We start from the raw sequence: 26,701 nt of genomic DNA on the forward strand, positions 1-26,701 counted from the left end.
CTTAGTTCTGCTGTAGGTTAAATAACACCAAACTCAAGAGAAGACCAAGCTACACTGAACAGCTTAATTTAGGTCAAGTGAAAGCCGTTGCTCAAGTAAGAGATGTGAGGAGATGGTTTCCCTTGCTCTACTGAACAAATACACTAACACAGCTCATACTTGTAATTTCCTGGTGTTATTGTTTCTTTCTCCACATTATTCTTGATTTATAGCTATGATTACATCATCTCAAAATCAGAGAGAAAGAAAGCATACATTCATGAATATTTGGAAAGCACTAAGACATTGCAAATTTCACTGAAAAAGGATCAGGATTGAGTATGACAGTCACAGGTAATTATGCTCAAACAAGAAGTGTAAAGGCTGAAAACGATGTCATACTACTGTCTAAAAGTAAAACAACTGTATTACTGGTCTGGTAATTACTGCTCTGGAGCAATGCATCTATTCATTGACTATTCCATATGATATAGGAAATCAGAGACTGAAGCTGGTATAAAGTGGCTCTATATACAATATCCCCAACAAGCATGACCGACATTGCTTGCCAGTCTATATAATAAAAGAGGATGTGGGCTATAATAAGGTTTAGAACATCCTAAATATGGAAACATTTTGAGAGACACATGCTCTCTCAGCAGGGCTCTTGCAGTGGTGCAGAGAGGACAGTGGAGTGCTACCTTTTAAGTTAGAAAACTGGCTTGCTGTTACTTAATTGACAACTTAGTGGAGATGAATATTTTGGCAGATACCCAGAAGAGATTTTATAGAAGACAGTGCTTATTAATTTCATTCTCACACTGGCAATATAACTGATGGCCTTCTGTGTCTATTGGCAGCTAGTTTTATCTTGAAAGGAATTTGAGGATCCTCAGGACTTCTGGTTTTTGCCTTTTGCCTTATCTTCACTTTTTCATATGCTCAATAACTCTAAGTTTGGTTCCATGGGCAGTTGCAGCTGGCAAAAGTCCCAGCTTCATCTAGAGAAACCTGGGGTTTGTTATGGGTTTAAGCAGCATGTGCCTATACAAACCAAACAATCTACTCTGCTTGCTTCAACCTTGTGCTGTGCAAGGAGATTGTACTCAAGTGTTTAGAAAGAAACCCCAAACAGTGCTTCGTGTCAAAACAGCAAGGGTAGGGAGGAAATCAGGTGGCACTCTTCCTGGTGGGAGCAGTGACATAGGATGGAACAAAAGCTCTGTCATTTTGGAGCTAGTCCACTTGGTAATTGATGTTATCAAAAAGAGGAGTGACAGTCCCATCTTTCCACTCGATGAGGATCTCTCCATGCCTCAGGGAAGGGGAGTGGGATGATGGAAGGTATGGCTGGGGGCCTCTTCTTAAGGGGGTTGGCTCCCGTAAATCAACTCTGCTGCTGTTTGCTGGAGAGCTCTTCAGAGCAGAGAGGATTTTCTTTTTCCTATGAGAAGAGAGAAGAGAGTAACTACCTGTCTGTCACTTGTTTGCTTCTCCATGTCAGCAACTGTAATGCCACTTCCTTCAGTGATGGCACAAGATGTGTAGGAGAGGAGGAGCCAACATTAGTGGCTGCATTTGGGTGGGTCAGAAAGAGGGATGGATAAACTTGGTGGCAGAGAAGAGAAACCACCAAGGGTGACACGTTGGTGACCAGACCCATCTTCTGAGAGCCAGCAGCATCAGGTGTGGAATGGGGATGGGTGCTGAGACCAAACCTTTTGTTTTGAGATGTTGGTGGTTTCCTTTAGACTGCTGTTCATGGCAAAGCCAATGAACCTGACTCTCACTTACTTGTTGTAGTGAACATTGAGTGTCAGTATTATTAGTCCTAGTATGAATGCCAAGGGGCTGAGGACCAGCATGGCTGTCTTCCAGTTTGTGCCTGAAAGGGTATCAGAGAAAGCATCATGTGTTTGCTGTACATATCCCTGTTCTTATGCAATAGCCACGATTGCCACAAAAAAAAAAATCATCTGTAATGTCCCTGAAAAATGCCAGATAACAGGAAAAGTGCTTTGTCTACAAGATCAACACCTTACAGCTGCTTTTACACTGCACCACATTCTATGGAAAGTCAACACAAAAGCTTTTCTTTAGTTTTAATAATAATTTAATTTAATTTTAATAATATCTCCTGCTTCTCCACTCTGCATCTTTCTGATACAAAATAAGAAGGGCTGGGGGAAAGCAATAGTGCTGGCAGCTGTCTGATTCTCCTGGGGGGCTGAGACAAAGCATTTTCATGTTTTTACTAATTTTTTAAATCACAGGCCTGTGGAGATTTGTTTAATCTTTAAAAAGGGTCTTTCTGACAGGTAATTTTGTGCCCTCATTCCCTATTGAGCATCCTCAGCAGTACCCCAGGGAAATGTATCTCTCACAATGGAGAGGACAGGAGCATTAATGAACCTTCATCTATCTGGTCCCTTTCTCTTCTGGCTGATCTCTGGACGTACCTGCAAGCCTGGCCCCAGTGTTTTTCCCCCGATTTCCATGCTTCTTGGAGTGGCTGCGGGATGAATCTAGTGGAAGAAGCAGAAAGACTCCAATTAGCAGCTTCCAGTTGGACCAAGGGTCCAGATTCCTTGTGAGGCTTCACTGTTGCCACAAATCCCTTTTGTTTGGGACCCAGAAAGGAAAAGGAAACTTTATTGGCACTTGGTGTTCCCCAGCCACAGATAATTTTTGCTTCTAAAACAGTTGGTGGCTATGTCTTCAGGTTAAGCATGTATCACTGAACTGCTTGCCAAGGAAACTCCTCAGCATGTTGGGTGAAAGCACTCAGTGGTACACATGGAAGTCCTTCAGAAATCCTCAGGTACTTCACCACTGAAAACAGCTGAGTAACCTTGAAATGCTGCCCACACTTTCCTTCCTGCTGTTCTTACTTACACATTCAGAAAAGTGCTCACCTTCATTTGCCGGGCGCTGTGCCAGTTTGGTCTTTGCTGGAGACACTGTGCTGTTGAACTTGTTAGCCAGAGGGGGGTCAGTCAAGCTCACAGAAGACTCTCTGTCCACAGCATCAATCTTTGATGAATCAATGGTTTTAGCTTGGAAGGTAATAAAGCAAAGATCTGTGTGATTATCATTTACTTTATGTACAGGAACCTGGATGTGCTCATTGCCCAGCAAGGAAAGGGAACCCAGCCTTGCTGGTTTGGTTCTCTGCCTTGCAGGGTGAGTAGGATGTGGTACAGTAGCAATCACGTCCTCCTGTGCATCAGGGGCTTTCATCTGTCACAGTTTTTAAAGGTGAAATGAACCTCTCAAGATGGAATCAACAACATGAGCAGAGCTTGTTTTCTGGTGGTAGATGTGGTCATTGGTTTTAAAAGTACGAGTGCAACACCAGCTGTTAAAGACAGATGTGTGTGGAAGAGGCAAGTGGAAGATTCACAGCTATTAACAACACTGCAGATATAAAAATGGGACTCAAAGGGTGGTAAGTAGTCCATACCTCTTGCAAGGCTCAATACCTCCTTTTGCCTTCCAGTCCTACTGTGGAGTAGGATGTGTGGCCACGGAAAAAACTGCTGCTAGAGGGAAGGTTTTGGGAAGTTTGGTGTCAGCAATTCACCTGTCTTCTGCAATGATGCACATGTCTAGACCAAGAAAACCATGACCTTAGGGCTCCCTGCTGCCTATCCAAACCCCATCCCATTCTGTGGTGTGAGCACCCACACCACAGCAACACAAGTGTAATTTATTGAGCAGATAACCCACTGAAGTAGAAGTCATCCATTGATGATCAGCTGGAAGTTAGATAAGAAATGCCTAAGCAAATACATAGGACTTTGACTACTGAGTAGTCACAGGTTCCCTCCAGTAGACTGAACCATGGAATTTATAGGAAAATTATGAGTTTGCATGAGACATACTGAGTGGCACAGCCTGATTCAAAAGCTGGTCTATGTTTACCCTCACAGCCTTATTTGGGGATCCTGGCTCCAAGGCAGCCCTGGCCTGCCAGGAACACTGCCTTGGGGAATGAAAATGCTCTTTTCACGTGCCTTTTTTCCCATATCTTAAATGTTCCACGTATTTCCTAACCTATATTTAACTAGCCTATTATGGTGTTTAATTTGTATGGTCCATATTTAACTTAATGTTAAACAAACACTAACACTTGTAACTATTGAGATAATTACATGTTGACCTTCTAGTTGGCTAACTTAAAAGCTTGAGGGGGAAAAGGCCTTCCTCTCTGCACATGACAGCCAAAGCACCTGATGTATCTCTTTTTATTTCAAATTAGATACAGCCTCTCTGTGTCAAAAAGTTATACTTACAATGCATCTGCTTTTGTCAACCAGATACATCACATTTTCTCTTTACTCATTTCTGCAGAGCTCAAAATTTCATTAGGTCCAGCAACCTTAAGGTAGAGGAATAGTGTCCTGTCAGGGAAATAATTTTCCCTGAGGAATTCTGGGAACTTCTTGACCTACAGAGTAGACGACCACATAAAAACCATTACAAACACCAGCTCTTTTTGGGTCTGTGGAAGAAAAGAGAGGAGGGGAGGAGGAGAGGAGGAATTGAGTGTGATTTTCAGGTCTCAGTTCTGCACACAACTTTACCAAAGTTAAGTACCAAAACCACCTTTATTTGCAGAAAGGACTTAAATGAAAGCAGGAAATAGACTGGACCATGAATTATCAGTGGTCAGCAGTGGGCTTCACTGGGCATGTGACAAATGATCACAGTCACATCTCAGTAAAATGACCATGCCTGGTGTCTGGTAGCCTTGTGTCAAGCCCCTGAAATTGTGACAAGACCAGGGGTTTTGCCTTTTCTGTGTCCAGTCTAGACAAAGGCCAGTGAACACTCATGAAAGCAGAGTTTGGATTCTCTTCAGCAAAGGCCAAGGCCATAAATGGTTAATATAAACCAAATTTTTAATAATTTTTGATGTAATCTTCTGAGATTTCTTAATGCAAAGGGAGGGCAACGCTTAAGCTTCCTCTCACTACTTGCTGTGCTCACCAGTCTCTTTATGGCTACATTAGGCACCAGGAACAAGGTTCACTTCTTGTATAATGAGAACATGGAATGAAGGTTAGAACTACATTTCTCTAGTGAAAGGTGCACTGTTGAGGTCTCACAGAAGAGAACTTTAATTTCAGAATCTGAACCAGTAATTTCTGATACAACTGCTTCTCAATAGTTCATATAAGTTTAAAAGATGTTTTCAGCTGCCTCCAGCTGTCTTACCAAAAAAGACATCCCAAAGTATCAAAAGCTCTTTCATAGTCTAAAGTGCCTAACTTTGTGAGACTTCCTTGAGTGTTTTGTGCTTGGGAGGCTCAAGCAATTTCCACTATTCTTAGCTGTGGGCACCAGTTCAGAAATATTTCACCAAAATATTTGCCTGTCCTTGGAAATGCAGCTGAGTTTTGGAGACCTGATCATGTAAGATTTTGCATGCTTCTGGAAAACACTGAACAGCCACTACTGGAAACCAGTGGTACCAGATAGCGGTGCTGAGCTGGAGCCATTTGGTGTTTCCCTAGGTGGGGCTGTAGTGAAAATGAATTAGAATGACGGTGCAAGCCTGGTGTTAGGTGGCTTGGATGACATGAAAGTTAGATGTTATCTGACACTAAATCTACCTCATCTTACTTTCATAGATCCACGCACGTGTGTCTAGAGCTTGTTGTGTTGGTTTGCTGGGCCTCTGAGCTGCCATCCTGGCTGCTGCACAGATGGTTTCGTCTGCCAGCGTCTTCCACCTGCTGAACTTGTCCTTCTCCCTCGAGACAAAGACCTTGTGGCCTCCCTCCTTGGTGCTGAGGTGGAAGCCCAAGGTCTGCAGAGTCAGGCGTCCCTTCTTTCTGCAGGACCATGCCTGGCGTTCCCAGTCTCCACAGGGCTCCAGCTTTACCAGAGCGTACTTGCGCATCCTGTGGGCCGACAGGCAGCGCTTTGTGTGCAGGCTGATGATGGTGCCCGTGTCGGGGTCCCAGCCCCACTGCTGCTGCTGCGAGTGCTCCTTGCAGCTGGCCAGGCTGATGCTGTTGGTCTCCTGGGAGGCACGGATACATTTTTCCAGCCGGGTGTTCCTTATGAGGAAGCCTTGTCCCTCTGCTACTGCAGTACAATCAGAGCATGGTTTAGTACTGTGCACATCTGAGGCAAACACATCTCTTTGTAAATAATACCCTGGGGGAAGTAGAGATGTAACCCACCAGTCCTTTCCTGGATGGGCATGCCTGGATAAACAGTTTCCACAGCTTCCTAATTTCCTGGAATGACATTTCTTTGAAAAAAAGGAGCGTGCAAATGGCCATGAGCAACGCTAAAGGAAAATAGCAGTTATGTAACTAATGAAGGAAAACATTTTTCCAACTTGAATGATTATATCAAATATCTGCCTATATATATATATATATATATATATATATATATTTAATTCAGGACTTCAACTGTTTTAACTTGGTAGCTGTCCTTCCCTCCCTCCAAAATAATTAGATGGTTTGAGGTACATTTGCCCCTATCCAGGTCAAAACTTTCTTATAAAAGGAGTTGAAACCCCCTCGTGCTGTTCATCTGGGGCCAACTAGGCCACCTTGGGCTACACTTTCTATTAAGTGGCTTCTGGAGATACTAAAGCAGTGCAGGGATAAAACCATATCCCACCAGAAGTGTGTAAGCACTTGGCTGAGGCTGCTCATGTAAGTATTGAAATTATCTTGGATTTAGCACACCTGACACTGGTCCATGCACCTTAGGAACAAAGGTATTACTTAAAAATCCTTTTGTAAGAAGGAGAGGTTGCAGCTGTGCCACAACAAACACACAATATGAAGCAATTTCTGTAATTGCTTGCTGCTTTTAAGAACAACTGGTCCCAACATCTCAGATGATTTAGGATGGCTATCATCACATTAACTGAAGGATTGCCACTATTTTCAGTATAACTTCGCCAGGTGTGGCCAGTGAATATCCTGAGCAAAGTATTAAGTGCTAAACCATCCATCATTGTTGCAGGTGTACTTTCTGCCATGTATTTTGTACGTGACATAGATGGATAGAAATAGAAGTTTCAAATTTCTGAACATTCTGAAAAATCTTTTAAAAACAACACATGACAACTCCCAGGTTTTGCAGTGATGTTTTTTCTCTCCTTTACCCAGGAGACAGAGTTATAAAAGCCCCATCAGGATATAGTACTGAGCATAAAGAATAAGAGGACACTGAAAAGTGATGTTAGGCAAGAACACTGATTTTTATCTAAACTATTTCTGCAGACTTTCCCCTCACAAATAAAAACAAAACAAAACAAAAACCAATACTGAGCCAATACAAATATTTGGCTCAGTACCTGAAAAGATTAGTGACAGTATAAACAGAGTCTGGTACACAATAACAGTGGTATAAACAATAGCTTAAAGGAGTTCTCTTTTTTTCTCTCAGGAAATTCTATGGTTCTGCTAGATTAATAATGTCTTGGGGCTGTTAAATCAGAAACAGGTCAGGGCCTTCTGCTCAGCCTGCATGCCTGAGGAGAGGAGCCAGAAACCACAGTGCTTCTGCACCTGCTCTGAGATTGTCGGATCAATATGTCTGCACTGGGATATTGACTTGCATGGACCTGTGATAGGCACCAAACCAGACAATTCCTGCCAAGCCAATGTGCCTAAATGGAAGTTAAATTTCTGGGCTATCTGTGGACAACTTTTGAATCCTGTTCTCTTTAACCTTTACAGAGGGCTGGGTGGAGGTAAGATATTTACTGCACTTTGGACTTGAGTTTCTGCCAGCCTCTAAAGGCGAGAGAAATATCTCATATGTAATTTCCCATAAAAATTTAGAAAATTGAAATGGATTAATGCAATCCTCCAAGCCCCACCCCACCCTCACCATTTTTCCCTAGGGTGTAGAATTCAAGATTCTCACCTCTTTGCTTCAGTTTAACTGTGAGAAACCCATTTCCAAAGTAGTAGTTTGAGACATGCATTACAATGTAACAGGAATGTGACAACTGCGCTGGATCACATAAAACATCTGCTGAGCCCAGGATCCTATCTGCAGCACTGGGCCATTAACATTTGCTTATAGAGGAAGAGGATAAGAATCAGACAAGTAAAGAGCTCACTCAGGACAACAAGATGCCAGTGCCTTCTTCCAAAAATCACAGAATCATGGATTTGTTGGGGTTGGAAGCAACCACTGGAGATCATACAGTCCAATCCCTCAGCCAACACAGGATTACCTGGAGCAGGTGACACAGGAACACGTCCACGTGTGGTTTGAATGTCTCTGGAGAGGGAGATTCCACAACCTCTCTGGGAAGCCATTCCAGTGCTCTATATCAACTAACTCAGAGAGTATCGCTGGGTATTTATGGGTGAAATGGTTTTGCCCACTACATTATATTTTTAACTCTGAAGTTCAAAGAAAACTATCATTTTGTTGCCCCATCAGTATCAGGAGCTTCTTCTGCAGCTTCACATAGTCAACTTAAGTTTTGATTATTCTTTATTACTTTGTGGCATCAGCAAGCTTAATTACTTCGTTAGTCATCCCTTCTGATCTTTCTGAGCACTTTCTGATACTATCACTGGTGTGATCATTGTCAACTTATTCCACCTCTTTGTTCCAGCCTGTGGGCTAGGTCTCTCTCCTGCTCCATGAGATTGGAGTTTCTTAAGGACCTTGGTGGAAGATTCTTATCAAAAGCCTTTTACAAACACTGGCACAAGACCTTCATCAGCTCAGCACATTTATGTTCTTGCTGATACCATCATGGATGTCAGACAATCTCATTACAAAAGCTGCATTGACTTTCTCATGTTTATCTATACATAAGTACTGTTCTTTGCTTCCATTGACTTGCCTGATGCTGAAATAGAGCCTAGGGACCTGTGTCTCCCTAGGCTGTGCAAGGATCCCTCTTAAGAGGGGCATTATTGTTGTAATGCAGCCCTTTGATGTCAAGGGCTGGATTTAAATTCTAAAATAAGAATTTAATACACTCCTCAGAAATTTTTTAAATGTCATCTTCAGTTTCCTGTAACTCCTGTAACTCAAAACACTTTTGGGCTGGTCCTTTGCCAAATTATTTATACTTTTTATTTTTTTTCCCTCCTTAAACTTCCTCTGTTGCAAATTCTGTTTGATAACACTCTTCAAAGTGCAGAGAGTGACTGCCATGATCTCCTTGACCATGTCTGAAGTGAGCACTAGAGCCATTGGACTTGTAATCTAGTCTGGACTAGTAATACATTCAGCCTTTCTACAGTGCCCTACTTTTGGTTGCTGTTCTTGTATTTGTGCCAGTTTTTTGTTGACGTCCTAACCCCCACCAAGTTCCTGCCTCAGATAATGTTTGAAAATTTCTGGTGGCAGTTTTTGTATTTTCTCTCTAGGCTGCTCATCCAGGTTTTTTTCTCATTTGTTTTATTACAGGTTTTATTATTAAGCATGCCACAATCTTTGCTGTTTTTTCTTTTCCTTTCTTGGCAATGACTCTCCATTTGAAAATTCTGGGTATTTTCATTACATTTTGAAGAGTTCTGCTGTTTGACCCAGCAGGAGATAATGTGTTTTGCTCTCATGATGTTTTATGTTCCCCTCTAAACAATCACTGTGTTTGTTACCTGCGCAGTAGCAGCAAACACTGCAGTTATATGTGACTGCCAGCAGCCATTGCATGTGCCCCACACTGTCATGGGGGTTAGACCCACAGCTAAACCTGGAGGATGTTTACTTTGAAATATACATCAGGCACCAAGAATCTTTACTCAGGACACAAAATGACATCCCAAGTCCTGCTGCCCAGTGGTCTGACAAATAAGGCCATGAGCTGTAACATTTGAAGAATGTTAACCTGGAGCAACCAGTGCATCCAGTGTACTCCCTGAGGATGGGACTCAGCATCTCTGGAAAATGCCAGCCTTACCCACAGAGCCCAAGTAGATGCCTGCTTTGGGCTGCTCATACTTGAACACTTTGGCATCTTCATATTTTTAGGAACAAAATAAACAATTTCTAGCAAGGCTCTTGATGCCAGCTCATTTGTCCTATGATGCTGATACTCTGCCTGGTTACAAGATAGAAAAGCAAGCAAATACAGGCCCCTGCTCCTCTGCAGCATGGCCACCCTTGGGACATGCTTTTCCATGTAGGATTAGGGGCAAAATCCATGCAATGTTCCTAATTAAGGTAATGCCACTAAGAGAGCCTTGGTTACCAGTAATCCCAGTGTTACTGGGAAAGTCTCTGCTGTTTCTAAGCATTGTCTGTGATGTCTTGATCAAAGATATTTGCAAATTGTTTGGGGTGGCTTGGCTCGTATTTTTTCCAAACCACTGCTGCTTTCTTCAGAATATCTTGCTTTTGATTGACCAACAGGGCTTCCTATCTTTCCACATAACTGCAAGGCCCACTTTTGATGAAGTAGCTCAGTGAAGGCCTCCAAGGGAGCAGAGCAGCCATAGGAAAAGAAAGAAGGTTTTGACATGGAAAAAAATCTATAAATTATGGGAAGCAGGGGAGGTTGGTGAAGTCACCACAAAGCTGATGGAAGTGGGGAAAACCAGTCCCTGGGCTGGGGATAGGATGAGTGTCTACAAAATCCAGAGAGGTCTGGAGAGGATGGAGAGGGGCTGACTGGTCAAGGATTGATCCTGGATGGGACAAGGGGTCCCAAGGGAAGGCTTGCAGTGTGCAGGAAGTGGTTCTGCACCCAGGCGTTGTGGGTTGCTGCTGGCAAGAACTTGCACAAGCCAAGGGAGAAGGTCTGGTAGCTACTGAAGAGTTAAATGCATCACAGCCAGGAAATCCCCCAAGTGAAAAATAGTTGGAGGCTGGAAAAGTAAATGGGGGAGTAGAAATATTGTACAAGCTTGGCCTTTCTGCCTCTTCAGTGCAAAATGCTTAGGGCTGCCTTTTGAAGTCAGGGCATCAGGGGTCAGGGAGCTGCCAGCAACTACCATGGGCTTGAGGCGGAGGAGAGTGCCTCCCAAAATATGGGATTAGGCCAAGATGCCAAGCACAGCTACCACAGCCTCACACACAGTGCATGGGGGTCCAGAATCAGTGTTAAATGCAGTTTTCTTTCAGCAGTTTTCTTTCCGTGTGTGTAGGCACAAATCCTTCTGGTGCCTGACTTCCCACTGCCCATTTCATCTCATGGGGTCACATTAGGTTTGGTTTTTTAAGAAAACTTTTCACAGAATCACAGAATTAGCTAGGTTGGAAAAGGCCTATGAGACCAAGTCCAACCTGTGTCCTAATACCACCTTATCAACTAAACCATGGCACTGAGTGCCACATCCACTCTTTTTATAAACATGTCCAGGGATGGGGACTCCACCACCTTCCTGGGCAGCCCATTCCATTGCCCAGTCACTCTTTCAGTGAAGAATTATTTCTGATGTCTAACTAATTTTCATCTCCTCTCTGCTGGCATGTACTTTCCAAAGAAACAACTGTCAGAACTAGCTTAGGAAATTCCAGGATTTCCAGTTTTTAGCAGGAAACCAAACCCTCAGAGGTCTGTTGAGAGCAAGCATCTCTGTCCGACCAGCAGCCTTAAAACTCAGCAGCCCCAGGCAGGAGAGGATGGGAAAAAGCTGCTGCAGGGGGAGATCAGCCCCAAGCCTGAACATGTTTGTGCTCTATTCTTTGAGCTTCTTTGGGCATTGTCAGGCATTGGGAAGATGAATTCCTTTCTGAGAAACAGTGTGTTGAGAGTTAAGTTTGTTCCTTCTTTCTCTAAAGAATTTTTTCCCCACAAGTTACCAAAGAGACCAAGTGTTGAATACTTAAGAGTACTTAACCGAAACAAAGAAATAGACAAAAGTAAAAAAGAAAAATAACGCAAGTAAAAGACAAAGCTTGAAGCAGCTACGGGCTTTTCTGCTTTTCTTTTTCCGGCGTTCGGGGAGAAAGAGTACGGCTGTTGCTAGCTAGAGGAGTTTCACTGTAGCCAAAGAAATCCAGTCCTGAGAAATCTACTATCACCAGTTCGGCCTGAATCCTGAGTTTTCTCTGCCACCCGCGGGAGCTGGTCCAGGCCCTGCCTCGCCTTCGGCTTCTTCGGCGCTGCTCCCCTTGCTACAGTGTGACCCTGCACCCCCTGCGCTGCCAGGACATCCTGCCCCTGCCTGCCGGGACACCCTGCCATCCCAGCTACCAGCCCGGGACTTTTCCACTGTTTCAGCTTGGTGCTCTGAGGATCCTGCAGGGACACCGAAACCAAACTGCCCTGGGTTTTATGAAACAAAGCCCTCAAGGTTCTTGGTACTGTTGTCGTTTGTCATTAATGCTGTAGTTGTTTGGTAGGGGGGGAGTTTTTTGTGTTTGTTTGCTTTGTATTACATACTAATAAAAAACTACTATTCCTATTTCCCAAATCTTTGCCAAAAAGCCTCTAATTGTAATTTTACCTAGCAAATACCTATCTTCCCAAACCAAAACACAGTGGTGGTTTTTTTGTTTTATTACAGGTCTGGCTGAAGTGCAGTGGCTGATCATGTTTGCACCAAAAGCATTACACTATAAAGGAAAAGAAATGCCCTGTGATCCTCCATAGTTTACTAATAAAACACAACCATGAGGATTCCTTTGTATGGCAGCAGTAAAAAATAACTTTATTCTTACACCAGACAAGATCCTACCTTAGATGCAGAGGAAGAGCAACACCCTGAAGGCTGTTCTGCTCTCTTTTCATGCCATCATGTTGTCATCTCCAGGTCCTAACCAAATCTCTAACTTTCAAAAGATGCATTATCACCCTTTACCACTACAGGGACACACCCTCAGCCTGGGGCTTTACAAAGTGAGAGATTCAGTTCACTTTAACTGGCAATTTTTGATGTGCAGAAAACAGCAGTAGGTGGAGCAGAAGTCAAACCTGTAGGAGCACAAACCTCTCCTGTTACCCAGCTGCAGAGCAAATTGAGGAGTAACTTCTCAAAGCATCCTGGGCAACACTCACTTGTGCAGCAAGGAAAGAAAAGTAGATAGTCAGAGGTGCCAGTCTGAAGTTTGTCTTTAAGGAACAAACATCCCAGCTGGGTACCCTAAATAGTTGTAGTCCTCTCGTCGAGGGATTTTGAACAGCCCTGAGCATGTAACCTGTAAAACTGCAGGGCTGTTCTCCTTGTAGTTTCAGGGACTGAATGAGCCTTGGAGAATTTCAGGGACTTATTTCAGTGAGTCACTTTCAACCTGACATCTCAGTCATAGCAGCAAAATAAAAAGGCTTATTAGCTTATGGACTTTTCCCATTTTTAAAGAAAATAGATTCCTCCTGATGCCCATGATAGGATTGGTGAGACCATGGCTAGCACCACTCCTGGGAAACTGTTCCTGGATAGTACTACTCCTGATCTCTGGGATGACAGCTTCTGCTTTTTGCATCTATCCATGCATGTCAAAACCGGGGCTGCTCGGATTCAAAATATTCCTGTGCATGGGCAGGATACAGAATTGGAGCAACCTCAGAAAGCAGCTGGATGTCAACATGAGCTACTCCAAGTTTGCTCCATGGAGGTTAGCAGTGCAGATTCTGCAGCTTCCCAGCAAATCCTGCTCCCAGCCGACCACCACAGGAGCAGAACTAATACTTCTGCACTTCCCACTACCGTCTCCCGTGCTGCTAGCATGCTCTGAGCTCACTCACTTCTGCTGGGAAGGAGCAGCTGGGACCGGGAGGAACATTAGTGCTTAGGAGGTCACTATGTGCCTGCCTCCCTCCCTGGGCAGGTTTATTTATCCACTACTCTTAGCAGCTTAAAAGCACTTTATAAAAGCCCGCTGGCATGATGCCATGGTGTCCCTGGCCCAACCATCCCAGCACCTTGCCAGCCTGTCCCTCACTCTTCTGTACCCCTGTGTTTAATCTCATTTTAAAAGCTGTCCTGAAATGTGCCTGTCGGCACTTGTTTTACAGCTGGTGGGTTCTTGAGCTTTGCAGCCCAAGCAACACTTCAGCAGGAAAGCAGGTTAAAACCCTGGGGGCAGTTCTCTTCCCACTTTACAGCTACCCCAAAGGAGGAGAAACTTACCCTCAAGCCAAGGAAGGAGACAAATGCAGCCCAGGCTCAGCCTGAAAATCTCCATGATCTGCCAGCACAGCAGGGGAGAAGGAGCCCCCAAAGCCTCTCGCCCACGAGGAGTGCCAGGCAGCTCACTTTTAACTCTTTCTCTGTCATTCACAGCAGAAAAGCCCTGCTGGGTAAAGAAAAACTCTTTTTGTCTCAGCAGTGGAGGCTTGGTAGCTGGCTTATCAGCAAAGAATCAGCTTGGAGACACAGTCCCGCTCAGCAGTTGTCCCTTAGGAGAAATCATATGACGAGCCAGGATGAGGGAGACGCTGGACCGGGATGCTCGCGGCCGCTGGGCTCGGCTCCTCAGCAGCAGTGATTGCTCCCAGCAATGACAGACGCATGCTAAGCAGGCTGGCCCGCTGCCTTTTCCAGGGCTGGGAGCAGAGGGGCATGCAGGGCCGGCCCGGCAAGAAAAAGCAAAGTTCAGCAGGAGTGCTCGGAGGGGCGTGGGATGTGTCTGCCGAAACCCTGCACTTGGCCATGCTGTCACAGAGTCGTTTTCTTTTTAGAGAGAATTATTCCCGCCAAGAGGATTTTAGGCAGCATTGCAACTCATGGCAAAGATAAAACCTCACAAACCAGCTATGGTTGTCCAGCCAGAGAGTGATGGAAGGGGGAGTTGAGCTTCTGGATGCAGGAGTAGGCTCCTGCTGTAGGTTTACCCTGGTTGTCATCTTGAGGGTTGCTCGGTTGAATTTGGCTTTTCATGCATCACTTTGGGCTCTGCAAAGGGAGGAAACTTCACGTCCCTCCCGAAGGAAAAGCAGCAAAGGCTGACAGGTGAATGGCAGCGGGGCAAGAGAGAGTTACATTTTTGCTAGCAAGATGTTCCCATCCAGCTACACCCTCTCAGCTCTTGTCTGTCTCATATGCTTGCTGAGATCATTCTCACTTTGATAACCTTTAAGCCTTTTGCACACATACACTTTAAGAATGGTGGCTTTGCTTTCACTTTCGGGGTCCAGTCCTGAATGGCACCAATGTCACATCTCCCAGCTCTGCCCCTGAGACCAGGAGTCAGCTGGAAGGCTGGGAGTTGCTTTCTTTAGTGCCCAAGCTGTCAGATGAAAACAGTACATTACTGGGATCCATGCAAGGGCATGGTCACCGGTCACGGCCTCACACTGGTATAGCTCCCTCTTTGCCCAGCCCGGAATGATGGCTCCCACCTTTCCCACTATCAGAGGGGTAATCTGACTTCAAACAAGGTGTGGATATAGTAAAGGATATTCTGCAACCAAACAAAGGGTAAGTTCTTGCCCTGGTGATGTTGGTCTTGTCTGACTGTAGCACTATGCTTAAGAAAAATACCAGCTGATTTCTTTGTTATAACTGTGGGTTTTTTCCCCATGGGAACAGGTCAAATTGTGATAAATTACAGGCATATTTAATTTAAAAAAATGCAGATGTTTAATTATCTGCTATTTGACTGGGACTGAAAATGCAAACACTCTTCACTGCATCTCCTTGGCACAAGACTGAGGAGAGCCCACACCAGAAAACAACGCCGTATTTAAGCCGGAGTGAAAAGTGGTCAGTCTAAAAGCAGTCTGTCAGCACAGACCAAAAAGAATCACTTAAACATTAACCACTGAGATTTTTAGGGCTTCAGAACACCACTTTGGCCTTATTTCTTATATGTGCAAGAAAGTAATACTTACATATAAAATTGCTCTGTAGCCTTAGAAACCAGTCTTCCCCACTACACTGGCTTTCCTAGGGAATAGTGTAGCCTCATGCATAGGGAGGCTTGCTTCAAATGGTTTTCACAGGTTTTCTTGGGGTGTCCCTAGGAAAGAGCAAGCTATTTTCCAGCTGTGGCCTCTCCCACATGGAGCAGGAAAGTCCTGTAATTGCTGACTCTGGGTCATGTAATTTCCACATCATTTCTTGCCAGCCCAGTCCCCATGGGGCATCCTTGTTCTTGTCTCCATTGTCAGTTTGATGGGTGCATTGCTTTTCCTCATCATGTTGCAGCTCATGGTGAATTTAATCTGAGTGAAGTAATGATCAAGAGAAACTTCATTTCCTGATTGTGGTGTGGTTTTGGCCACCACACCTTCACACACAGGGGTCACTCACCACACACTGACTGCAGCCCTGTCTGGTGTGGGACAGGCACTGCTTTCCAGCACTCAATAGCTGGGAGAGCAAGTGGAGACAAATATTTTGCTAGCCCTAAACCTGTGGGATGCTCAGGGACAGCACAGCTATCTGTTACGCTTTCACCCCAGCCTTGTAGCCAGCACAGTGCTTTGTGACACTAGAAACATGAGGAAGAGGCTTAAAATCTGAGCTCAATCCTTTACTCTTAGTGTTATCCCAGAAAAGAAATGTCAAAATTCACGCTGTGTCTGCAGAGTGAGGAGGACTGGGGTTCTGGGGAGTTTGTTCAGTATTTTTGAAGTTACCCTCTCTTAGGGTAACGCCCTTTGGGCAAGGTGGAAATGCTCATTGGCTTTCTTTTCAGCTCTCTGGCCTTTGGCAGGTTTTCTCTGGATTGGAACCTTTGATCACAGAGATCAAATGGCATCAGATGTTTAGGATAGTAACTATAGTAAAAATCCTGTATCTCCAAGAAGGTATGCAGAAGGAAAAAGAAATTTTTACATGCCAAAATGCTCCCATGGCTGGGAAGTGGAGCTGGTCTGAGATAAAGCAACAGCTTCCCACCCATTGTGTATACCTATATTCCACAAGAAGTCCCACAGGTGCAGACATGATGTTCATTCCCCTAGACCCCTCACACTGGCAGGCAGTTGGCTTCAGATGCAGAGCCTGAAGCATCCCCCAAGGACCCACCTGGTCCTGCCCTCATGGTGCATCTCTGACTCATTGTCACAAGAAAATAGCAAGCAAGAGCAATTCCCCTTCAATGCAGCCTTCGAGAATTGAGCCTCTTCATCTCTCTGTCCCTCACCTGGCATGAGCTCAGCCTACTGACTTCATTCAAAGCAGACAGAGATGACAGCAGCCTTTTTTCCCCCCTTTTCTTGTATTTCCAAAGTCCCCCAGCCTGCTCACATGATTGCAGCTGTAGCACACAAGGGCCTTTTCTCCCCTCCCCTTGTTTGCTTGTCCCTCCTTGTTTGGTTTGTTTGAGGGGAAGACACCTCAACACTCCACTGGAGCTCCTCACGAGCACTTGATCCTGGTAAATAGGGTCTGATGAGCTCGTTGCTGCCTAGGAGATGCCTGATGACCAGTCACCCCACAGCCCTGGGACAAGTCTGGCAATGGTTCCTGGGTTTCAGCCTGGGCCACTGGCTCGGCAGATGGAGCTCCTTCCCAGCTCCAGATTGCAGTGGGATACTGTGGCCACTTCTGGTAGCTTGGAGCAGTGCATGGACACTGTGTGCATCTTGAAGAATCAGAGAGAGCTCTGAAACAAGGAAAAAAGTTGACTTTGCAAGGCTTTTTTTCTGCTGGCTTTGGAGGAGGAGTTTGCTCAAAAAAGAGGACAGGAGTGGATCTTTCAGTTCCTGTTCCTATAGCAATTAGGAATGAAAAACCTGTGCAGTAAACTCTACCCTTTTTCCCAGTACTGAGGGACTGGAATTCTCTGGATTAGGAAAAGCCTCAGGTAATCCTGCTCTAGACCTGAGCTGGATTTGCAAGGCTCCAGGGGGCTTATGACAGTGTCAGGCTTGCACAGGGTAATCAGCTTTGCAGCAGCACTCTGTACAAGCAGAAACCAGCAATGTCTGTGCAGCCACCTTCACGCTGAGGTGAGCTAAAAACCGTCCAGGCATCAGGAGCCATGGGGAGTGGGGCATAGCTCCCCAAATCAGGATGGTTTCCAGAAACAAGCCTGCTCAGAGTTGTCTGGGGATGTGAGCTGGTGAAGGTTTCTCCATGTGCAGGATACAGCCACAGGCCTCCCAGCTGGTTCAACTCTGTGGCTGGCATGGGGTTAATATGAACCAAACTGCTGCTTCAGCCCAAGGAGCTGGGTGAGATCCCCATGGGCCAAGGGCTGGAAAAGTGAGGCCAGCCATCCCTGTCTGTCACTGGAGCTATCAGGAATCTCTAAATGCCCAGACCTGTGGTGAGGGGGGCACTCAGCATTAAGCTGGTATCCTCCCTGCTTCAGGACACATATGAGTGTATTTCCAGGTGGAGCAAGATTCTGCACCACTCTGAGGGACAGACTCTGACTGTGTCCTTCTCTCCACCTCCTTGTGCTGCTCCAGGTGTCCCGTAAATCCTGTGTGCTGCTGGCAGAGATGTTGTTGCCTCTACCTGCACCACATGGATGGCAGAGCAATGTCACTTCACCCTCTGCAGCCACCCCCCAGCCACTTCCAGCTTGTGTTAAGCCTTGCTGGGCTTGTAGCTGATCTGTGGCAGCTCATGTGATAACCTTGGCTCTCCCTCCTCAGCTGCAGAGGCAACAGATACCTCTTTTCTCACATCATCTATATGTGCAGAAAAAATGGTGATGAAACATCCCCCGGGTCCCTTGTGGCAATAAATCCCCCATACATAATGCAAATTTGTCAAGCTGCTGCGGGAAATGAGAGCTAATGGGAAATGCTTTCTACTTTGCATGACTTTTCTGCTAAAAAGGGCCATTTTAAACAGTCTAAAAGGGCTTGGTAAATGATTAACCAGTTCTTGCAGCATTTGATGGGGCAGTAGTTCGTTTATGGCTTAATATGTTTAGCTACCTATGGCTCTTTCTGCTGGGACATGTTGTATACTCTCCCTGATAATGACTAAGTGTTTGATAACCTGTAAAAGGAACTTCAATATAGAATACTGTCCTGTTTAAAGAAAGAATTGTTTCCTGATGGGTTCTTTAAAGAGTGATGCTCTCCCTGAAGCATCAGGAAGGTAAATATATGCAGAATCACAGAATATTTTGAGTTGGAGGGGACTCACAGGGATCATCCTTTAGTCCAATTCTTAAGTGAATGGCCCCTACAGGGATCAAAACCATGACCATGGTGCTATTGGCACCAACTGAGGCAGCCTCAGAGTCTTAGAATGCTGAAAAACTGAGGAATTGCACAGCTGGAACCTGAATAGAGGCCTGACAAACTTGTGACACAGGTGCCAAGAGACTGGGGGAGGTTCTGGGGATAAATTTGGTCTGGGGGAAGGAGACTCAGAAGGTAGGCGCACTAAGGGGTTTAGGTGTGTAGCTGCCCTTTGAGCTGGCTGATATGCATTTCATCACTTGAAACACTTGAAGTCCCTGTTTAGTTATAAGAGGGTCGAAAGTCCTGGCTCATTTTCTGCTTATCACAATGTTGGATATGTCAATGTTTAATCTGCATGCTAAGCGCTGCTAAGATCCTTGGGGTGAGGGATCCTGGCTTCTTTCAACCTGGGGGACAGACAGGCCCAGATCCATACCTGATTAGCACCTGATAAAGCAGCCCAAACATAACACAACAGTGCTGGTATCCTTGGAACATCTGGCTTCCAGGGCACTGTGGGAGAATTCAGCCCACCCTGGCTTGGGAGCCCTTGCACTCTGGGTGGGTTAATAAAGCATTTGCCAGAGCAGAGAGGCTTTGCAACGACCAGTTAAATATTCACAGGTAAGGGTCTCTGTGATGCCATAACTCCATGGATGGTGCAAGGATAGGGCTGGATATGGGCTCTGGGTCACCTCTGTGTACCCCTTAGCAAAAGTCCTTCTCATGACTCCTGGGGATCACTCAGGCTGCCAGCTAGGCCAGCAGATGTTTAATGCTGTCTGGAGACATAAGTCTTAAAGGATGGGAGTGCAGCTTTAGAAACTCTTTTACCCTGTGCTGCCTCCAGAAGTGCCAGTGCCTGCTCTCCCCACTGACCACTCACATTTCACTTCTTCTTTGTGAGTGGCGGGGCTGGGGTATCAACATGGCATCCCACAACACAGGAGTGAGGAAAAACCAAAAAACCCTGGAGACAGGACAGCTTGGCTCAGGAGTTCCAGCTTGCTTTTATATGATTTTTCTCCCCTGATCTTCTACTCCTGGAGAAATCAAGGGATTTAAAGCAACTCTCTGGAAGTGAAATCACTGCACAGAAAGCTTGGAAACTTCCCTCGTGCCCTTTATTCTTGGACAGGTTTTTGAGTCATGATGTCTGTGTGTTTTGGGGTTTTTTAATGTGTTGCTTAATATTAAAAAAAAAAAAAAAAAAGAAAAGAAAAAGAAAAAGAGAAAAAAAGAAGAAAAATGAATGAAGAAAAAAGTAAAGAAAAAAGAAAGAAGAAAACCGTCTCTTTCTATTCCTTAGTTTTTCACCCTGGAAAATGGTGCAACGTGTCTTAAAGGAGAGTCCTGTCTCCAGGCTGGCTTGGAGGGTGAAAGGAGGAAGGGAGAAGAGGAAGAAAGCTCCAAAATCAGCAACTGAGGACTGACCCAACACATAATAACACCTTCAAAGCGAAAATGTTGTTTTGCAAAAACACAGGGGTTTCACTGGAAACCACCCAGGCCGGAGCTGCAAAGCCATGTCAGCAGCCAGGCCAGCACTGGGCGGCTGCCAGGTCTGAGCACTTTAGGGCTGGCAGAGTGCCCCGAGGATGTGTAATCCAACCTGCTCCCCAAAACCACCCATGTCCTGGATCACCACCTCTTTGGGACAGTAGTAACCTTCCTTTTCTTACTCTCCTCCCCTGGCCAGGGCTTGCCTGAGAACACTTTTATCCACTCCAGCTCTTTTTCTCAGCGAAGTGTTGCTCATCCCAAAAATGCACTTCAAAAACTAACCAGGCAGTTAATTTGGGATCTGCTGTGATCGATCCAAAATGTGGTGACCTCTGGCATTTTTAATGGCTCTCTGGGTGGCTTATCATCTCTGTATATTTAGATACTGATGTCATGGTGACTTGGGTAAATACACCCAGCCGTTTATTGCTGGGGACAGCTCAGATGAGCAAGATGGCTCCTTTTCCCCCTCTCCATATAGGCTGCTCCTGCAAGTTTTCATCCTGCCAGATCACACCTACCTCAGGAAGGGGCCAGGGGAGCCATAAGCCCAGCTGTACAGAATGCATTGCCTCGAGCCACCAGCCTCAGTTTCTCCTGCCTGTGTTTTTGTTGGCACTAGATGCTCAGCTGTGCTGCATTAGCTGGCTTGGTGATGCTTGATGCAGCTGAACACGTCACCTTCTGTGCATTTCTCAGCAAAACAAGTTTTCAATGTGGTCCTGGTCTTGCAATAACTTCAATTTAATATACCTCATACATTCATACAATATTCAATTTAATACCCTCATACTCTGTACCAAAACATCTTCCAGCCCCACTGCAGTATAGGATCTTGCCTGGCATAAGCCCAGGAGCTACAGAGTTGTAATAAATTAGGAGAACTGAATGATAATAAGATAATAGAGACAGAGATGGAGTGGAAGATTGCCTTTTTCCTCTCCAAGGGCCAGAGGGGATTTCCTGGGGTCTCAACTTTGGAATAGGTATCAGGGCAGACAGTTGAAGGAAAAGAGAAACATCCACACACCCCCACATCCCCATGCAGTTCAGATAAGGAGCAAAGTGCAGGGAGATAAAGTCTTTTGCCAGCTGCATCCCTGGGGACGTAGTGGGGAGCAGCAGGTGGAGGCTGGAGACTTCAGTGCAGCATTTCTCTGCCTGTGTTTAATGCAGAGGTTGTGTGCAGGGGAGGAAGTCCAGCAGGGCTCATCATTAATGTAAACAGAGATCAGCCTGTGATGTCCAGCTTGTATGCTCAGGTACCAGCCCCTTCCTCTGGCCCCATTCTCCTCCAGGCTCTAGACTGACTTTCATCCCTTCATCCTTGCTCTCTGGCACAGAGCAAGGCTGCAGCCAAGAGAGGGTCATAGGAATCCTGGCATAGACATGCTCCAAAAAAGCTCAACACAGCTGCCAGTGAGCAGGCTGTCACTGCAGAGCAAAGTGATCCAGAGTCAAAGGGCAGGGAGACTGGGCTGCAGACAGAGCAGAGGAACTGCAGCCCTCAGAAAGACTTAATTGGGTTATTTTGTGTTTATAGTTCTCTGTTTTGTGAAAAACCATTGCAGGTGTGAGCAGCCAAGCTTTGGAAAGAACATTGTGAATTGCTTCAAGCAACATCTTGGATTTTCTCTTCACCAGCTGGAGTAAAAGAATTCAGCAGCAAAGTTGCTAACCAGGTGTTCAGGCTTCAAAGGAATAATGGACACTTGGATTACCCACCGCTTGGGAAAACATGGAAACTTTCCAAAGGGGGATGCCAAAGAAAGGCACTTGACTGAAAATGTCACACGGCTGAAGCAGAAGCCTTCCAAGGAGCTGAGGCCCATGTTGGGGGCCATCTTCCTGGGCCTCATGCTGTTCATTGCTGCGGTGGTGGCCTGGTGCTACTACACGGTGTCCCTGAGGAAGGCGGAGCGGCTCAAGACAGAACTGATGGACCTGCGGGCGGACGGCTTCATCATCCGCAACCAGAACGGAGAGGTGGTGTTCCGGCTGGCCTTCCGCTCGAGCAGCCTGGACCTGGAGTCGTGTTCCAAGGAGGCTGAGATCCTGAGCTGCTCGCGCTCGAGCCAGGGGCCGCTCAACTTCTTCATCCAGACGGTGAAGCCCAAGGACACGGTGATGTGCTACCGCGTGCGCTGGGAGGAGCTGGCGGCCGGCCCGGCCGTGGAGCACACCATGTTCTGGGAGGACGCCCACTGGTACGGGGGCTCGGAGATGAGCACCCAGCACTGGCCCATCCGCCTGGCCGGCTACCAGGAGCCCGTGCCCTACGTGACCAGCGACGTCTACTCCTTCCGCGACAGCTTTGGCGGCATCCTCGAGCGCTACTGGCTCTCCTCCAAGGCGGCGGCCATCAAGATCAACGACTCCGTGCCCTTTCACCTGGGCTACAATGCCACCGAGCGCTCCTTCTTCTTCCAGGCCCGCTACAAGGACTCACCCTACAAGCCCCCACCGGGCCAGCAGCCCTTCCCCGAGCTCAGCTACCGCGTCTGCGTGGGCTCCGATGTCACCTCCATCCACAAGTACATGGTGCGCAGGTACTTCAACAAGCCCTCCAAGATCCCTGCTGAGAACGCCTTCCGATACCCCATATGGTCCACATGGGCCCTCTACAAGAATGATATCGACCAGGATAAGCTCTTGCGGTTTGCTGAAAAGATTAAGAAGTACCATTTTAACTGCAGCCACATTGAGATTGATGACATGTACACCCAGGCCTATGGGGACTTTGACTTTGACCCTGTCAAGTTCCCCAACGTAACAGAGATGTTTGCAAAGCTGAGGGAAGATGGGTTTAAGGTCACTCTGTGGACTCATCCTTTCATCAACTACAATTCCTCCAATTTTGGTGTGGGGATTGAGCGTCAGCTGTTCATCAAGGAGCCATCGGGGCGGCTGCCGGCCATGGTGGAGTGGTGGAACGGCATCGGGGCCATCCTGGACTTCACCAACCCAGCCGCCCGCGACTGGTTCCAGAGCCACCTGCGCCAGCTCCGGCACAAGTACGGCATCTCATCCTTCAAGTTTGATGCAGGCGAGACCAGCTACCTGCCCAAGCAGTTCAGCACCTTCCGCCCGCTGTCGGACCCCAGCATCTGGTCCCGGCGCTACACGGAGATGGCCATTCCCTTCTACGAGCTGGCTGAGGTGCGGGTGGGCTACCAGTCACAGAACATCTCCTGCTTCTTCCGCATCATTGACCGTGACTCTGTCTGGGGCTACGAGCTCGGCCTCAAGTCCCTCATCCCCACAGTCCTCACCATCAGCATGCTGGGGTACCCATTTGTACTGCCAGATATGATTGGAGGAAACTTCCTCCCTAACAAGATGGAGGGTGCAGTGGGGGTCCCCAACCGCGAGTTGTATGTGCGCTGGCTGGAGCTGTCGGCCTTCATGCCCTCCATGCAGTTCTCCATCCCACCCTGGCTGTATGACAAGGAGGTGGTGGAGATTGCACAGAAGTTCACGGAGCTCCATGAGTCGCTGGTGGCCCCGCTGCTGCTGGAGCTGGCGGGGGAGGTCACCGACACAGGCGACCCCATCATCCGTCCCATCTGGTGGATCTCGCCCCGTGACGAGGCCACTCACCGCATCGACTCCCAGTTCCTCATTGGGGACACCCTCATGGTGGCTCCTGTGCTGGAGATGGGCAAGCAGGAGCGAGATGTCTACCTGCCAGCAGGCAAGTGGCGCAGCTACAAGGGGGAGCTGTTTGAGAAGACCCCAGTGCTGCTCACCGACTATCCCGTTGACCTGGACGAAGTTGCCTATTTCCTCTGGGTTTCCTAACAGGCTCCTCTTCAGCTGTCCAATGGACTCAGTTATTACCAATGGCTGTAATGACCTGGGAATTAAAATATTTTTTAATGTAGCAATATTTCAGAATGGAATTTGAAGGAGACACTAAGACCTCTGTTTTGTGTTTGAAGTGTTCTACAATATCCTATTAAAATGTATTGGATGGGTGTCTTTGTTAATGCATTGTGACAAATGTAATGTACAGAAATACAGTCTCTGCACACAATCTTTTCTCACCTAGAAGTGCCATGCACGTTTCTCTTGTCTAAAGGCAATTACGTGGTCTCCTTTATTATCCAGTTCCACATACGATCCCCTGGGACGTTGAAAATTTCGTGTTCTTAGTGAAGGAAGCAGGTGCAGCAAAGTACTTTTTTTTTTTTTTTTTTTTTTTTTTTTTTTTTTTTTTTTTGAAAGAAAAAAAGCCATCTGTGGTTATCCTAAAGAGGAAAGCACCCAATTTGCAGCCTTCATTATGGGACCTGATGCAGGAGTTGGGAGTTTGCATTTCCCATGGCCTGAGCAGCAAGAAAGCTACAGCCCTTGCTAGTGCTGTGGCAGCTGTTTTCCCCCTTTTATAAATTACTGAGAATCACATCCATGGTGTGTATTCAGGTAAGCTTGTAAAATGTGGTGGTATCTCAAGGCAGTCAAGGTTAAATCCTAGTACCAAGTCATGCAGGGATTTATACTTAGCAGGATCCATGTGTGTTTTAGGACCATGTTTAGGACAAAGGGTGCAATCTGTCAGGTGCCAGGGGAGAACTTGGCCTCCTCAGAGAGTTCAGACAACTAACAAACCAGCCTGAGTACCCAGCTGCCTCAATTTCCCCACTGAAAATGTTTTCCCATCCTGCGGTAATGGAGATCCCCATCCATGACAGGTGGATCCTTCTTATCCTTCTGCCCATAGAGGTGACCTCTCCAGAATGAAGGTGTCTCAGCAGCTCTTGAAGGCTTGGGGTAATGAGGCTGACTGTGAAACACTCTCCACTCTTGGTCCAATGTTCCCTGCTGTTTTTAAGCAAAAAGAAATTTTAGGTTGACACAACTGAACAGTGTAAGAGAGTCTTTGCCTTCCCAAAGTGAGAGACAGATCACTTTGCTGGCTCCAGCATGCCTCCAGTGGGCACCTGCGAGGTAAAGCTATGTGTGTCCGCAGGGCAAGAGAAAGATCCTTTTTTTAGGGTTTTGCCCCAGGGCTGCTCCATACAAAAAGTAAACAAAATTGTGGCGGTGCAAGAGATTTTATAAGTTTAAAGTATTACAGCTGTTTTATGTACTTTGGTTTCATGTATTTCAGTTCACTGTTCACTGTACCCCAGTTCTATTTCTAGTCTCCCTCATGTCACAACCTCCCCCTCTGCCTCTCCTGGTTTTCCCCAATTACAGCACCCGATTGGCTTCCCTTTCCCACCTTGTGTAACTGTCCGTCATCCCTCAGGGAGACTCCCCCTCCCTGCCAGTCACCCGGGGCCTGTCCCCCAGGTCTGGAAGCTTCGATCGGAGCTTCCGGAGGGCTCTCCCCTCCCTCTCTTGGGTGATAAGTTTATGTTGTTGTCAGTTATGTTAATGCTCCCCTCCTCTCTCTCCCCATTGGCTCTGTATGTACCCACCCCGAGTCTCCACCTCCTGCATTAAATCCCCCGCCTCCCAAGGCTCTGGGTTTCTCCTAGGCTCTCGGCCAAAGGCGAGGATCTCTCTCAATAAAGCCTGACACCCAGCTAAACCTCCGAGAGTCCCGTCTCTCATTATCTCCGCTACAGCTAAGCGGCAGGACGAGGCTGGCCAAAAAGGTCCCACCGATATCCTGTGGGGGCGTGTCACGGGCTAGCCTGGCATAGGGAGACACGTACCGCCGCACAAAAGGGGTCTGGGGAACGTTGTACTCAGACGAGAGCTTATTTGGTGCCCAGAGGAAGCAGATCCAAAAATGGCTCAAACCTGTAGGTCCATTGTGTCGCAAGGACCCTGCATGGACACAACAGCAGTGCCAGGTGGGATGAGCTACAGTATCTTTTAGATGCCCCTGAAGGCAGCTGGAATTGCAGTAGTGGTTTTGCTGGTGTGGCAGTAGAGAGGAAAAACCAGCTTTAATCCGGGGATGTGAAAGGGAAAGCAATGTTCAGTCTGGCAACTGTGCTCAGGGTTAACAGGATACCACTGAAACCTTACCATGGTCTTTCTTCCAAGCCAGGATAGTAGTTTCCAACGAGGCATCTCCCCCAAGGCTGAGAAAGTGTTTCTACAGTTGCTGTTTCGAAGCCCCAAATGGTCCCCCACATCTGGTCTCAGGGGAACCAGAGGGTCCCAGGGCAAAATTGCTCTGGCTGTTGTCGTTGCACAAAAAAAAAAAAAAAAAAAAAAAAAAAAAAAAAAAAAAATTCTGCACAGCTCATGTCCACAGTGCTGAGAGAT

The 26,701-nt window shown here is 46.5% G+C and overlaps 2 protein-coding genes across 4 annotated transcripts; one reads left to right on the plus strand and one right to left on the minus strand.

Moving 5' to 3' along the window:
* Nucleotides 1-156: 156 nt before the first annotated feature.
* On the minus strand, nucleotides 157-14,362 carry LOC136288130 (uncharacterized). Of its 3 annotated transcripts, none has more exons than XM_066180928.1 (6): nucleotides 14,004-14,362; nucleotides 5,608-6,072; nucleotides 2,895-3,035; nucleotides 2,439-2,504; nucleotides 1,774-1,864; nucleotides 157-1,423 (listed from the first exon to the last, which is right to left on the minus strand). In XM_066180928.1, exons 1-6 carry the CDS (start codon nucleotides 14,056-14,058, stop codon nucleotides 1,216-1,218), a joined length of 1,026 nt encoding a protein of 341 aa, XP_066037025.1. In that variant the 5' UTR covers nucleotides 14,059-14,362; the 3' UTR covers nucleotides 157-1,215. The 3 variants fall into 3 exon arrangements, with proteins under 3 accessions (XP_066037025.1, XP_066037023.1, XP_066037026.1); XM_066180926.1 differs by having other exon boundaries at nucleotides 5,608-6,075; XM_066180929.1 differs by lacking the exon at nucleotides 14,004-14,362 and adding an exon at nucleotides 6,174-6,244 and having other exon boundaries at nucleotides 5,608-6,075.
* Nucleotides 14,363-22,147: 7,785 nt separating this feature from the next.
* On the plus strand, nucleotides 22,148-24,362 carry LOC136288799 (myogenesis-regulating glycosidase-like). The gene has a single exon (XM_066182297.1). The coding sequence runs from the start codon at nucleotides 22,178-22,180 to the stop codon at nucleotides 24,272-24,274; it is 2,097 nt and encodes a 698-aa protein (XP_066038394.1). The 5' UTR covers nucleotides 22,148-22,177; the 3' UTR covers nucleotides 24,275-24,362.
* Nucleotides 24,363-26,701: the final 2,339 nt, after the last annotated feature.

Source organism: Chamaea fasciata, unplaced genomic scaffold (genome assembly GCF_029207755.1).
Source record: "Chamaea fasciata isolate MVZ Bird 193981 ecotype frontalis unplaced genomic scaffold, bChaFas1.0.hap1 SCAF_4, whole genome shotgun sequence".
Taxonomy (NCBI): Eukaryota; Metazoa; Chordata; class Aves; order Passeriformes; family Sylviidae; genus Chamaea; species Chamaea fasciata.

Coding starts and splice junctions, on each gene's coding strand:
- LOC136288130 (XM_066180926.1), bottom strand. CDS start 14,058: ATGGAGATTTTCAGGCTGAGCCTGGGCTGCATTTGTCTCCTTCCTTGG. Junction 6,076..14,003: donor TCTCCTTCCTTGGCTTGAGG/GTAAGTTTCTCC, acceptor ATTGTACTGCAG/TAGCAGAGGGACAAGGCTTC. Junction 1,865..2,438: donor CACTGGGGCCAGGCTTGCAG/GTACGTCCAGAG, acceptor ATACCCTTTCAG/GCACAAACTGGAAGACAGCC.
- LOC136288799 (XM_066182297.1), top strand. CDS start 22,178: ATGGACACTTGGATTACCCACCGCTTGGGAAAACATGGAAACTTTCCA.